General features: G+C 35.1%; 1 protein-coding gene across 2 annotated transcripts in view; it reads left to right on the plus strand.

Moving 5' to 3' along the window:
- TRAIP (TRAF interacting protein) overlaps window positions 1–12,270 on the plus strand; it is a 35,537-nt gene that overhangs the window by 11,583 nt on the left and 11,684 nt on the right. For both annotated transcript variants that reach the window (XM_087707816.1, XM_087707817.1), the window contains exons 5-7: window positions 2,473–2,512; window positions 6,557–6,684; window positions 11,950–12,044. In XM_087707816.1, coding sequence (XP_087563942.1) covers window positions 2,473–2,512; window positions 6,557–6,684; window positions 11,950–12,044 — 263 coding nt within the window. The remainder of the gene's footprint in view (window positions 1–2,472; window positions 2,513–6,556; window positions 6,685–11,949; window positions 12,045–12,270) is intronic.

Raw genomic sequence — 12,270 nt, forward strand, 5'->3', positions numbered from 1 at the left:
ATACATCTCCACTGTTAAATTTTATATTGTAATCCAGTGAGGTGGGTTTATTTAATGTACTCACTTTTTCATGCAATTGGAATCGTTATCTAATGGTAGAAAGCTATTCTAGAATAAAAAAGCTCATATACGTAGAATATGCCAACCCAAATATGCTGAGGTTTGGTCTGTGCAGATGTTTTACTGTATGGCATGGCTTATAGGCAAGCATGAAATGCAGATGATACTTTAAAGCTGATGGAATTAAAAAAAAGTTGGACCTTTCATCAGGTCCTAGGATAGGGTGAGATGAACCTATTAATTAAATTTGGGTGGGGGTTTGTGAGCTGTCTTTTCTGCAAATTTTGAAAAGCATTTTTCTGAAAAGGGTGGTATGAACAAATGTTATAAGAATATTTATATGCTATATGAATATTAACATGCTATACTGTATTATGCTATGGTAAATGCAGGTTTGGAAACTTCAAAGAGAGAAAGGCAATATTATGGGTTTGTGTCCTTTTTTGAAATATGTATTTCATTATCCAGTTTCCTAAAATGAAAAGTTTCATAACTTCAAATACTGATGTGGTTGATTAGTCAACTGTGAGGTTTCATTCAACATTTTCCTGGAGAAAGGAAATTTCAGGAAGCTACCAGCCTTGCATCTTCTGTTATCTTACAATCCCACCCACCCACCCCCAAATAATTTACAAAAGATAAAGGACCCTTTTAAATATACTAGATGTAACCCAGAAGGAAGATGGTTTTGAGATCTTGTAATCTCATTATTTTTTATTCTCTAGGAAATAATATCTGCTGGTGTACTGAATTCTTTCATGCATATAGTCATTATATAAAATATTCATATGCTGCTTTTGTCATTTCATTCACAAATACTTAAAAGAATGCTAAAATACAGTAACACGTGTAAATATATTGTAATTTTTTTTTCATTTCTGCTAATCCTCTGTACCAGTGGTTACTACTGGTTCTGTGGGCGTGGCTTGGTGGGTGTGGCGTGGCTTGATAGGCATAGCAGGAGAAGGTTACTGCAAAATCCCCATTCCCTCCCGATAAGACTTGGGAGGCAGAGAATAAATGGGGGCAGGGCCAGTCAGAGGTGGTATTTACCGGTTCTCCAAAATACTCAAATTTTCCACTACCGGTTCTCCAGAACTGATCAGAACCTGCTGAAAACCACCTCTGTCTGTACCCTCCTGCAGGATTTTTTTAATACCATGATGTTTTCAGGGTTCAAGGAGTTCCTTGTAAGGCTTCTTTCTAGCTTATAGAGAAATTATTTCATTTTGTTTTGACATTTTTAAAACACAGTAATTTTACACTTGATAATGGTAGCATTATCAAGTGTAAAATTCTGAAAGAAAGAAATACTATATTCATATATAGTATAATATATGTGTGTGGAAGGGAGGGAGAGAGAAGGAAGGACTAGGAATGACATAATAGCAGGACTAGGAATGACATAATAGCAGTCTTCCAATATTTGAAGGGCTGTCACAGAGAAAAGAGACAATGTGTTCCTCAAAGCATCTGAGGGGACAGGACAAGAAGTAACAGGTGGAAACCTATCAAACCATTGTCCACAATGTGTCTCCTGCTTGAGCAGGAGGTTGGACTAGATTCTAGAAGACCTCCAACTCTGTTATTCTGTATCCTATTCTGTATTCAATATATTTTCTCTTTTTTATTATTAAAAAGTGCCAATTGTTCCAAAGACCTCTTCAGTGTTCAGTTCATGAAATTTCCTCCAGATTGGTGTCAGTTTAACGCTGTCTGTTTCATCCAGCTGCTAATCTGCATCAGTAGCATCCAAGCTCATTTGAATGAGCAGTAAACAATGCTTTAATTGTACTTAGTGTAAGTGTGTCCATATGCTATTGCAAATTGTTTTTTTGGACTTCATTAAAATAATAGATTTTGCAGATGCTGTTATACTTGGGTGTGTATTGAATGGGTCAGTTTTAATGGGTTTTCATATTAGTTAAAATAGGTTAATATATTTTGCTGGGCAGAATATTTGCCTGACTGCCTTGCTAAATTAAAATATAAAAAAGTTTTATTCTGTGTGTCTCCTGCTTAACAATTGAAAAATGAAACTGAAAAATACTTAATAAGATGATATTTTTTTCTGATATTAATTCTTCAAGATCTTTTATTTAGCATTCCTGTAGTTCTAAAGTAGTGATTGTCAAGATTGTGATCCATGGAACTCTGGTGCTCCATGGAGGCTCTTGTACTTTCCCTGCATTGGTCAGCTGATTTGTGATAATAAATTAGTAGCTGAAAGCAGATTAACTGATCAGGCAACAACATTAATAACATTCAGAAAATGAACAACAGTGAATACATCACACATGTTTTGCTTAGACAGAGCCTGCCTGGCTTTAGCATACATTACCTTTTTTTTTTAAGTTGTAAGAATATCTTGGACTTTGTTCTTTAACCTGATTTAATTTCTTTGTGTTTCAGAATGAACTAGATAGGGTGAAAGCTCAGCTATCCATGAAAGGTAAGTTGAAAAATGTGTGGCCTGAGACAATAAAATGTACGTTGAGGGCCTAATTGTTGTTATGGCATTGTCCTAGTCCCATGATGGCAAACCTATGGCACATGTGCCTGAAGTGTCACACAGAGTAATGTGACCTGGCACGTGTGGTGTTGCCCTTTCCTCTTCTGGGTTTCTAGCACACATGAACATGTGATGATCAGCTGGCCTTTGTGCATGCAGCAGTGCTGGAAACTGGAAGAGCTGGTCTTCCATTTTCCAGCGTGAGCATGCACGCCAGGCCAGCTGATTGTAGTGCACACTTGCGCGCCATTAACCGGAAGACTAGTAGCCAACACACATGGCGGCACCAGAAACTGGTCACATCCACCTTTTCGGCACTTAGTGCTGAAAAGTTCACTATCACTGTCCTAGTCTTTTTACACAATCTGTATAAAATTTCTTCTGCCTCCAAATTTGAGGAATGAAATTTCTTCTGCCTGCGCATGATTAAGAGTAAATGAAATGTGGACTACTTCGTGCTGGGTAGTTTGGTTGCAGACATTTTGTTATCTATCTTGTAACAACTTCTGTGCTAGAAGAGAGTAGGGTTTGTTCTCTGTTTATATTGGTACAGGTAGTCCTTGACTTAACAACAGTTTGTTTTGCGACAAAGTTACAGTAGCACTGAAAATATGATTTACAACCACTTTTCATACTTATCACCATTGCAGCTTTCAAAATTCTGACACTTGGCAACTGACTCGTATTTAGATGGTTGTGGTATCCTGGGGTCATATGGTCGCCTTTTCTGACCTGACAAGTAAAATCAATGGGGAAGCCAGATTAACAACCATGTTATTGACTTAACAACTGTGGTGATTCAATTAACAACTAGCAACAAAGGTTATAAAATGGGGCTAAACTCACTTAACAAATGTCTCACTAACAGAAATTCTGGGGTCATTAAGTCAAAGACTACCTGTAGTTCCTTGATTAAGCTTTTGTTTACTGCTTGATTTTTTGTGTAGTGTTAATCCTACCACTAATCCCTGCTTATCTTGGTGTTGATCGCTAGTGAGAAGGTGTTCTGGTTCTTTTTGTTTTCTTTTTAGGTTTGTTATTATCTCTTGAATAGTGTGTAAATGTTGTTTATATCGATTTGCCTGTTGATTTGTCTAGAGTGCCAAGCTTCCAGGCATTCCCTGATGTTTTGGGTTTTAGCTTGGTCTAGGATGCTTACTGTTTCCAGTTGAAATTATAGTTAACTTTGTCCATCTGTTGTGAAATTAAGGAGTTTTTATGATGTCTTCTGACTCCTAACTGGTGTTCAAGGGTGCACACCCACAAAATCCAAAAACACTATGCAGGAATTTAACAGGCAAACAGTAAACAACAGCCTAATCAAGGAACTACCAAGGAGAAAATAATATTCCCACTAACACTGACAGGCAAGCTACTGTATATAAACAGAAAGCAAATCCCAGGCCCTTCTAGGATTGAACATATTACCTAGTTGAGTAATGAAACGTCTGCAAACAACCAACCAAGCTCAGAGAGAGACTCCACAGTTCAACTCTGACCTACATATAGTCTCTTTTGTTGAGAGTAAACTAAATGCCATGAACCACCATATTTAGCCAATCAATCAATCAATCAAAGAACCACTAATTGATTATAGGCCAACTCTTGTTTGGCAATAGATTTTACATGATAAAATTGAGCTTGAAGAACATCTAAATACCCCAACTTTAAATAATTATTTTGAGAAATACTGCATTTATCTTCTAGTATCCAAGGTTGTGCAATAGAAACATTATAGGTTTGATTCATTGAATTGAAATATAAGAAACTTATGAGGATGTTCTGTGAGTCTTATTATTCATTCCCTTCCATTTCCACAATTTTAAGAATATGATCTTTTTTATTATTCTCTATAAATGGTTATGAGTCATAAAGAGTGAGGGAAATGTAATTTAATTTGAAAGACAAAAAGTCTTAAAATATCAGAACACAGTAAAAAAGAAAGTTTTATAAGAGCGGTCGGGAGTAGTCATTGTTTCTAAAACATTCATTCTTACTGGATTATTTTCTTTCCCGTATATTTGCCGTGACGGTGAAATGGACATCCTCCCACATACTCTGCATTCACTAACTGACCCTGAGCAGTGAAAGGAAGAAGAATCAGTAGGAGCCTGTAGTCCACCATAAAGTTATTTTATCTCAGATGTAGTATTGCTGGCATGCTGAACTAGTAGGAAGAGATACATAATAAGGTTATCCAGGGAAATTATCCAAAAACATTCCATGGTCATGCTTTACAGTAATTTCCTCTGTGTCTGGCTTTTTTATTGCCTTTCCTTTGCAATCTAGTAGGCCAAGGGTATATAAGCTCTAGTTTTGCATTTGATCAGGGTTGCCCAGCACAAATTTCTATTGCTTTGCTGGGATGCCCAGGAGATTCTGCTTTATTGTTTGCCTGCTAGTAAAATTACATTGTATCTTCAAAGTGATTTGGTTGCTTTAGGTGAGTGGGGTTTTGGCCAGAACAATTTTGTACTGTAATTCAGACTGAAAGGATGAGAAGGAAGGCAGTCTTGCAGCACTCTCTTGCCATTTTGCAGACTTGTGCTCTCTGCCACCTCCCTTGTCCTCTCCTATTCTGAACCCATTTGAGGGGATTTCAATTTGGCCAGCAAATTTTATTTTGGAAAAAAACGGTACAAGTTAATGGGTACCAGTGGAAAGCACCATGAGATGCAGTATGAATCCAAGTATAATGAAAGCTGCATGGTCGAATTTGAATTTTTGCCGGCTGGCTCTGCAAGTGGTGGACAGTTTTGATGTATGTTTTGGATTCTGCTGATTGACTCAGTGAGGGAAGTAAATATGAACAGTATTCAAAGTGAGTACTTGTTTTTTGTTTGTAAGCATTTGTGTAAAATTATGTACGTGTTTATCAAGGAAGTAGATGATGTGCACATTGCTTTACCTTCCTTTCAGTTATATGGTGCACTAGTCTGTGTGCTTGTATACGTTTTTACACACTAAATCTCCTCTGCTGATTACTATTGTCTGTCTGATTTCCTAGCTGCAAGAGAGGAATGGGAGATAGATTATAGATACAAATTGCATTGTATCTTCAAAGTAATTTAATGATTGCTCTAAGTGAGCCAGGTTTTGACCACAACACTACAAATTCAGGACTCAGTAATGTCATTGTATCCAATTTACCTTTTTAGATTGAGACTCCAGCAATTGAAATAATATGCATCAGAATACTTTGCTGACTTGTAGATTTCTAAAATCAGTTATACATTGCATCAGAAGCATTTTGGAACAATGTTTTTTTTTTAAAAATTAATGGTTGAGGCTCTCAGTGGTGGTTGAAACTAACAGTCTTTAATTTGGAAGCTAAGCAGAGTACCATTATGAATACCAGGGACAGATAATAAACATACTCAAAAAAGAAAAGGGCAAACCATTTTCATACTATAAAGAAAACTGTAGTCACTAGGAATCAAATTCATCTACAGGTATTTCTACCTTTACCTGTGAGAGTGAGACAGTTTCATAGCTCTTCCTTCCTTGAATATAACTATAATAGTTTTCCAATTTTTGAGAGACTGTTAGAGTAGGGTATCAACCTATTCTCCAAAGTACTTGAGGGCAAGGCAAGAAGTAACAGAAGGAAGCTTAGCAAAAGACAGATCTAACCTAGCTAGAATTAAGGAGAAATTTCCTCAGTGAGAGCAATTAATCAATGGAATGACTTGACTCCAGAAGTTGTAGGTGCTCCATCACTAGAGGTTTTTAAGAAGTGAAGGGACAGCCATTTGTCCAGAGTAGTGTAGAGACTCCTGCTTGAGAAGGGGTTGGACTAGATGATCTCCAAGGTCCCTTCCAATTGTTATACTGTACTCTGCTTGCATGTACTGCCTCTGGCTAAATTCCTTTCTCACTCAATTCTAGATCTTTGCTATGTGTGTTAAGAATTATTTCTTCACTAAATATTAAAAATAATAACGTTCAGGTGGCCCTTACTTCCATTATAATTTTTTGCTTCAGAGAAAGAAAAACGAGATTGTCAATCTATTGTAAATGCATTGAGAGAGACACTGGATCTACGTAATGCCACTGTAGAATCACTCCAGAAAGCTATTTCTGACACGGAAATGCTGTGTTCTACACTCAAGGTATGTTGAAAATTATCGAGTTTATATTATGATTGTCATCTCTAAAGTTGAAAGTTAAGGTGTGGTCTGCTTATTGTTTATCTTGGATTAATCTTGCAGGGATAAAAAGAATTGGCTATTAGGATAATCTTAAGTGAATGAGAAAAAGCTACTTACTTCAGCAATGTTCCATAGTTTACTAAAATAGTTCAAATATTGCACAAAGGTAGAGACCAATTGGTCCAACACATATAATTGGATTTCAGTCCAATCAAACTTATAAGCATCAATAATTAAAGTGAGAGAGTTATACTGCAATAACATCTATATGGCCACAAAGTTCCCATGTCGTTTATAACTCAATCCTGAATGTATGATTAAACTGGTGTAAAGGAGTTTGGGATAATGTCTTATGTCATTGCTTGGAAATATATTTTGTAAAGCTAATGTCTTGTATTAAAAGTTTGTTTAGACTTGTAAGGATTGGCTTTTTGTTCAGTTGAATAAATGTTGATTATGGCCCCCAGTCCATTAGAAAAGGAAAAACAAAATGCTCAAGTAAACTGCACTCCATCATAAATCCCTGAGAAGGAAGTTGGAAGCATATCCTCACAAGGGACTTTAGTATAGGCTTCCCACTGGAGAGGTCTTGTTTTTTTCTTCCCCTTATGTCCAGTGAAAAGTTGTTCTGAAGGGTTGTGCAGAAATGAAGAACAATAGGAAAAGAAGAAAATGCCTCTTTCCACCTTCTAGTGGAGAACTCTTTGAATAGATTTCCACTGATGGGAAGCCAAGTTGGTAGTGAGATTAGCAGTAGAGCTATAGATCCAACATCACGATTTTTAAAAAGGAGATTCTTAACTAAGAATGATCATTTGATTGTTCAACAGTTGGAGACATTTAAGTGAGAGATTTTTATTTCATAGTTGTTTTCTGCAACTGATGTAGATTAGTTATAAGTTCTTATTCCTGCCATTAGATTTTTCTGTGAATGCTCTTTAAAAGATTGGATGGTATTCAACTGATTCTTGTTTAAAGTTGTATTTGAATATATATAATATTCATAATAAATACATTGTCCTTTTCTTTTTTTAATATTGTAAGCTTTCTGAACAATTGATATTGCAGTGAAGACCCACCCTCTTTAATTACGCATATATTTGCAGCACTAAGCCTGTTGTTTAATTTGAAATATTCTTGCAACATTCCCAAGGTGTTTCACTTAAAAAAAGAGCCGAGGTGGCGCAGTGGTTAGGGTGCAGTACTGCAGGCCACTTCAGCTGACTGTTATCTGCAGTTCAGCGGTTCTAATCTCACCGGCTCAAGGTTGACTCAGCCTTCCATCCTTCCGAGGTGGGTGAAATGAGGACCCAGACTGTGGGGGTGATATGCTGACTCTGTAAACCGCTTAGAGAGGGCTGAAAGCCCTATGAAGCGGTATATAAGTCTAACTGCTATTGCTATTGCTATTGCTATATTGAAAATGGCTTTTCGGGTTTTCTGTACATTCTTTTATTTAACTTTTAATCCCATAATTGCAATATAGAACTATAAATGAAGCTGGTTAGAACATTTTTTTTAGCCAGATGCATATAACTAACCAATTACTCTAGTGTTTCTGAGGATATGTTTCTCTGAAATCAAATCAAATAGTCTATGTTTCCTATTTAGTTTCAAAAAGTTTTTGAAATCTGTCTTAAACAATTCAAAATTGTAAAAAAATAATTATTTTGAGCTATTCTTTTCCTGTTAAGACAGCAATGCAAACTCTTTTAATGTCCACTGCATTGAACCTTTGTAGCTTATTCCTGTTCATGGAAACTGAATTTTAATAGACAATTTTCTTATTTTGGATTTACAAAATCCAAAAGAGATACATTATGAAGAAATTCCTAAGAAAAGCTGAAGAGAGAAAGAAAAGAAATCAGCTTTGGAGACTTTACTTAAAAAGAATAAACATCAAGACCCTTAAAAGTAAAAGAAAGCTTTACAAAGTTACCTTATTCGTACAAGGTTAAAATATATGTGATTCTCTGGTTTTTCCCTAGCAGCTTTTAATGTTTTTTCTCGACTAGGACAGAATCATGAGGCTTTAAAAAGGTAAGATATGGAGAGGAGATAGTTTTTGTTGCATTTTTAGAGAAAGTGACGAGCTACGGTATTAAAATTGAGAACAGATGAAGAAAAGCTGATAAGAATTCAATTTGTGTGATATCATGTGAAGGAATTAAAGAATAAGATGTATAATATATTTCTTCTAGTAACAACTAATGATTTAACTTTAACTTTTAACTTTGAATTATGAAGTTTTAAAGATATTAGATAAGATACAGGAAGAAGAGGGTTTTGGGGATTTTTTGCTTTGCATCTAGAGAAAATGACAAGATACTGTATAAAGTAATGTAACATTGTAAGTATATGTTTGTACTTGTCCTAATGAAAGGGTTAGGAATTTGCTTGTTAATGCTTATCTGGATATTAAGAATCTTCTGAAAGACACATTTCATCATACTGTGAGAATTTCCTTCTAACCCAGGATGAAATAACCTTTATTAAGTTCAAGGATTAAAAACAAAATTTTAATTTTTGGAAAACAACAAAAGGAGGACTAGTTGATTGTGGAAAGCTGAGGAGTTAGATGGATTTGAAAGAGGTTTTTTGTGGGTGTTTAAAACTTATAAAGGAGTTATCAAGATTCTGAAATTATCTGTAACAAATCCTCTCCTGGAAACTTTTACTGGTTAGAAAATATATGATCAGAGGAGACTCTGAAGGTTGACAAGAGAATTAAATAAATTAGAATTAAAGGAGAAGAGATCGGTTAATACATTGGACATTCTATTCTGTTTGAATAGAATAAATTAAGGCTCTTTGGGAACAATGTGCTCAGAAATTACATGCAAGATTGTTCGATAACTCTTATCAGGCTCCAAAAACCAAGTAAGACAGGCTGTATTGATTCAAAGCAGTTTTCTTTATTATTCCTCACCTATAGGCTGAAATCTTGCCAATCTAAGAGAAGCTATTTAAATGACTAACGATATACTCCAAGAACTTATAAGAAAGAGCTGTATTGACCCTCACCCTCCCAACCAAACTATCAAAACGTCATTATCTCTTGCTTCTCTGGAATACAGCCTCTCTCTCCTGGGAATCTGGTCTACATTTCATCACTAATCAGGTTGCCTTCATAACTTTGCATGGTCTTAATTCAAGGACTGCCTTTATCTTTCTCTTTAGAAAAGAGAATGGTTTTTTAAAATTAAATTCCTACATTATAAGAATGATGTGGAAAAAAGATATCACAATAGATTTACAGTATATTTGAAATTGGCTAATATCTAAACAAATACAAATAATAAATCAGAAGAATGATTTGGAAAGTTTAAACTATTTTAATTTTAAACTATTGAAGCCGTTCTTGAAAAGAAAGAAAAAGAAAATAATATGAAATCAACTTCTGGGGCATTACTTGAAAGGATTCAAGACCAAGCTTTTTAGAAGGAAATGGAAAGACTACAAAATGAACTATTTGACCAGGGTTAGAATATGTATACTATGATTTCTGGTAGCTATAAATGGAATTTCTTTTTGATCAGAACTGAATGTCAGTGTTTTAAAGTTTTGTTTATAAGAAGGGAGAGATTTCTTTTGCTTTAATTCTTGTAGAAAGTGATAAGTTGAATTACAAAATGGATTTATGTTGAATTACAAAATTTGATTATTAATATAAGAAATGAGATATGGGAAAACATTTTACTAAAATACTAGAAAAAGAATTAAGTTACTGAATGTTTATACTTGACAGGAGGGATATATTTTATATATTTTTCTTTTTTTTCCTTTTTACATCACTTTATACTTTTTTTTTACTTTTTATAGTTTCCTTTGTTTGTCTTATATCTTCGTCTTTGTATTTGTAAACTTTAATAAAATTATTTAGCATCTGATATCTCTTCCAAGGCCTTCATTTCAATCCTACTGGATGCTAGTCTGCAACATGTTTCTTGATGTCTGACTCCTTTGCTGTTGATAGTTAATCCTAAAAGACAGAAGCTATCTGCCACTTTTGTATCTTTACTGTCTATTCTAAAAGAGATTGTTGCCCTGTTATCATTGATTTGGTCCTTATATTTAAAGTTACCGTATTTTTCGGAGTATAAGATGCACCAGTGTAGAAGACGCATCAAGGATGCACCAAGGTTTTGAACAGGCTTATACATATACATACATACATACACACACACACATACACAGATATAGATATAGATATAGATTTGCACTCTGCAGATCTCCCCAAAATGCCCCGTTTTTCGTGAAAATGGGCCTGGTGTTTTTGTTTTTTTTTAAAGGCATGAATAGCCATTAGGAAGCTTGTAGAGTGTTCGGGGGGGGGGGCAAAAGAGGCAAAAAAATGACCCATTTTTCGTGAAAACTGGCCCATTTCTTGTCAAAAAAGGGGCATTAGGAAGCTTACTCCTGGGGGCTGGAAGGGCAAAATTGAGCAAGAAACTGCCCATTTTTTGCTCATTTCTGCCCTCCCCAGCCCCCAGGAGCTCTTTGAAAGCCTCCTACAAGCTATGCACGGACATTTTGATGAAGGGGGTAGGGTTTTAGGAGGCAAAAAAATGCTGTATTCAGTGTATAAAATGCACTCAGATTTTCAGCCTCTTTTTTGAGGGAAAAATGTGTATCTTATACTCCAAAAAATACGGTAATCCCATTTTTGTCTATGTTCCTTCACTTTTATTATTAGAACTTGCAGATCCCTTGTACTTTTTGCTATTAAATTAGTGTCATCGGTATAGTATAAGTTTTCATTCATTTTACAGCTATGCTCATCTTCCAAATCAGATTCCCTTAACATATATTTTCAGTATATAGGTTGAATATATAAGAGGAGAATATACAACCTTGTCTCATTCCTTCGCCAGCCTAAAGCCAGTCTCTTTCACAATATTCTGCCCATTCTGTGGCTTCCTGACTTATATTGATTTCATGTAAGGACAATGAAATGCTCTGGGATTACCACTTTTCTAAGCACATTCCATAGCTTGACATGATCAAAGGTTTTTCTATAATCAATGAAGTATTATTAACTTCTTTTGGGTTTTTTTTTTTTGCCTTTCTCAGTCACTCAGTATGTAGAACAATAAACTTTGATTTCCAGGGATCCAAAATGTGGATTGTAAACTAAAGCATGTGAGATAGATTGATGTTAAGTCTATGTTGCTGTTATGAAGCTGTTTTCCATACATTAATATTTCTTTTCTTTTCTTTTTCCAGAAACAAATGAGATATTTAGAACAGGAGCAAGAAGAAACCAAGAGTGCAAAAGAAGAAACTCAAAAATTGCGAAGGAAGGTGAAATCTATGGAGAGGTTAGAGAAACTTAATCTTATAGACAATATTCTAGAAAATATATAATTCCAATCTCATGTACAAAAGAGATTATTCTCTTTTGAATACTGAAATAATATCTGAGCAAATATGGTAAGAATTACTTGAATTTTCTGGATCCAGAAAATTGCAGTGATTTTAATGAAGGATGTATTTTTAACGAGGTTTTCATTGCTCATGCCACCATTGCCATTCTGAATCATTCCT

This window comes from Thamnophis sirtalis, unplaced genomic scaffold (assembly GCF_051295495.1).
Source record: "Thamnophis sirtalis isolate CommonGarterSnake01/CBP01778 unplaced genomic scaffold, rThaSir2_p1.2 scaffold_3, whole genome shotgun sequence".
Lineage (NCBI taxonomy): Eukaryota > Metazoa > Chordata > Lepidosauria > Squamata > Natricidae > Thamnophis > Thamnophis sirtalis.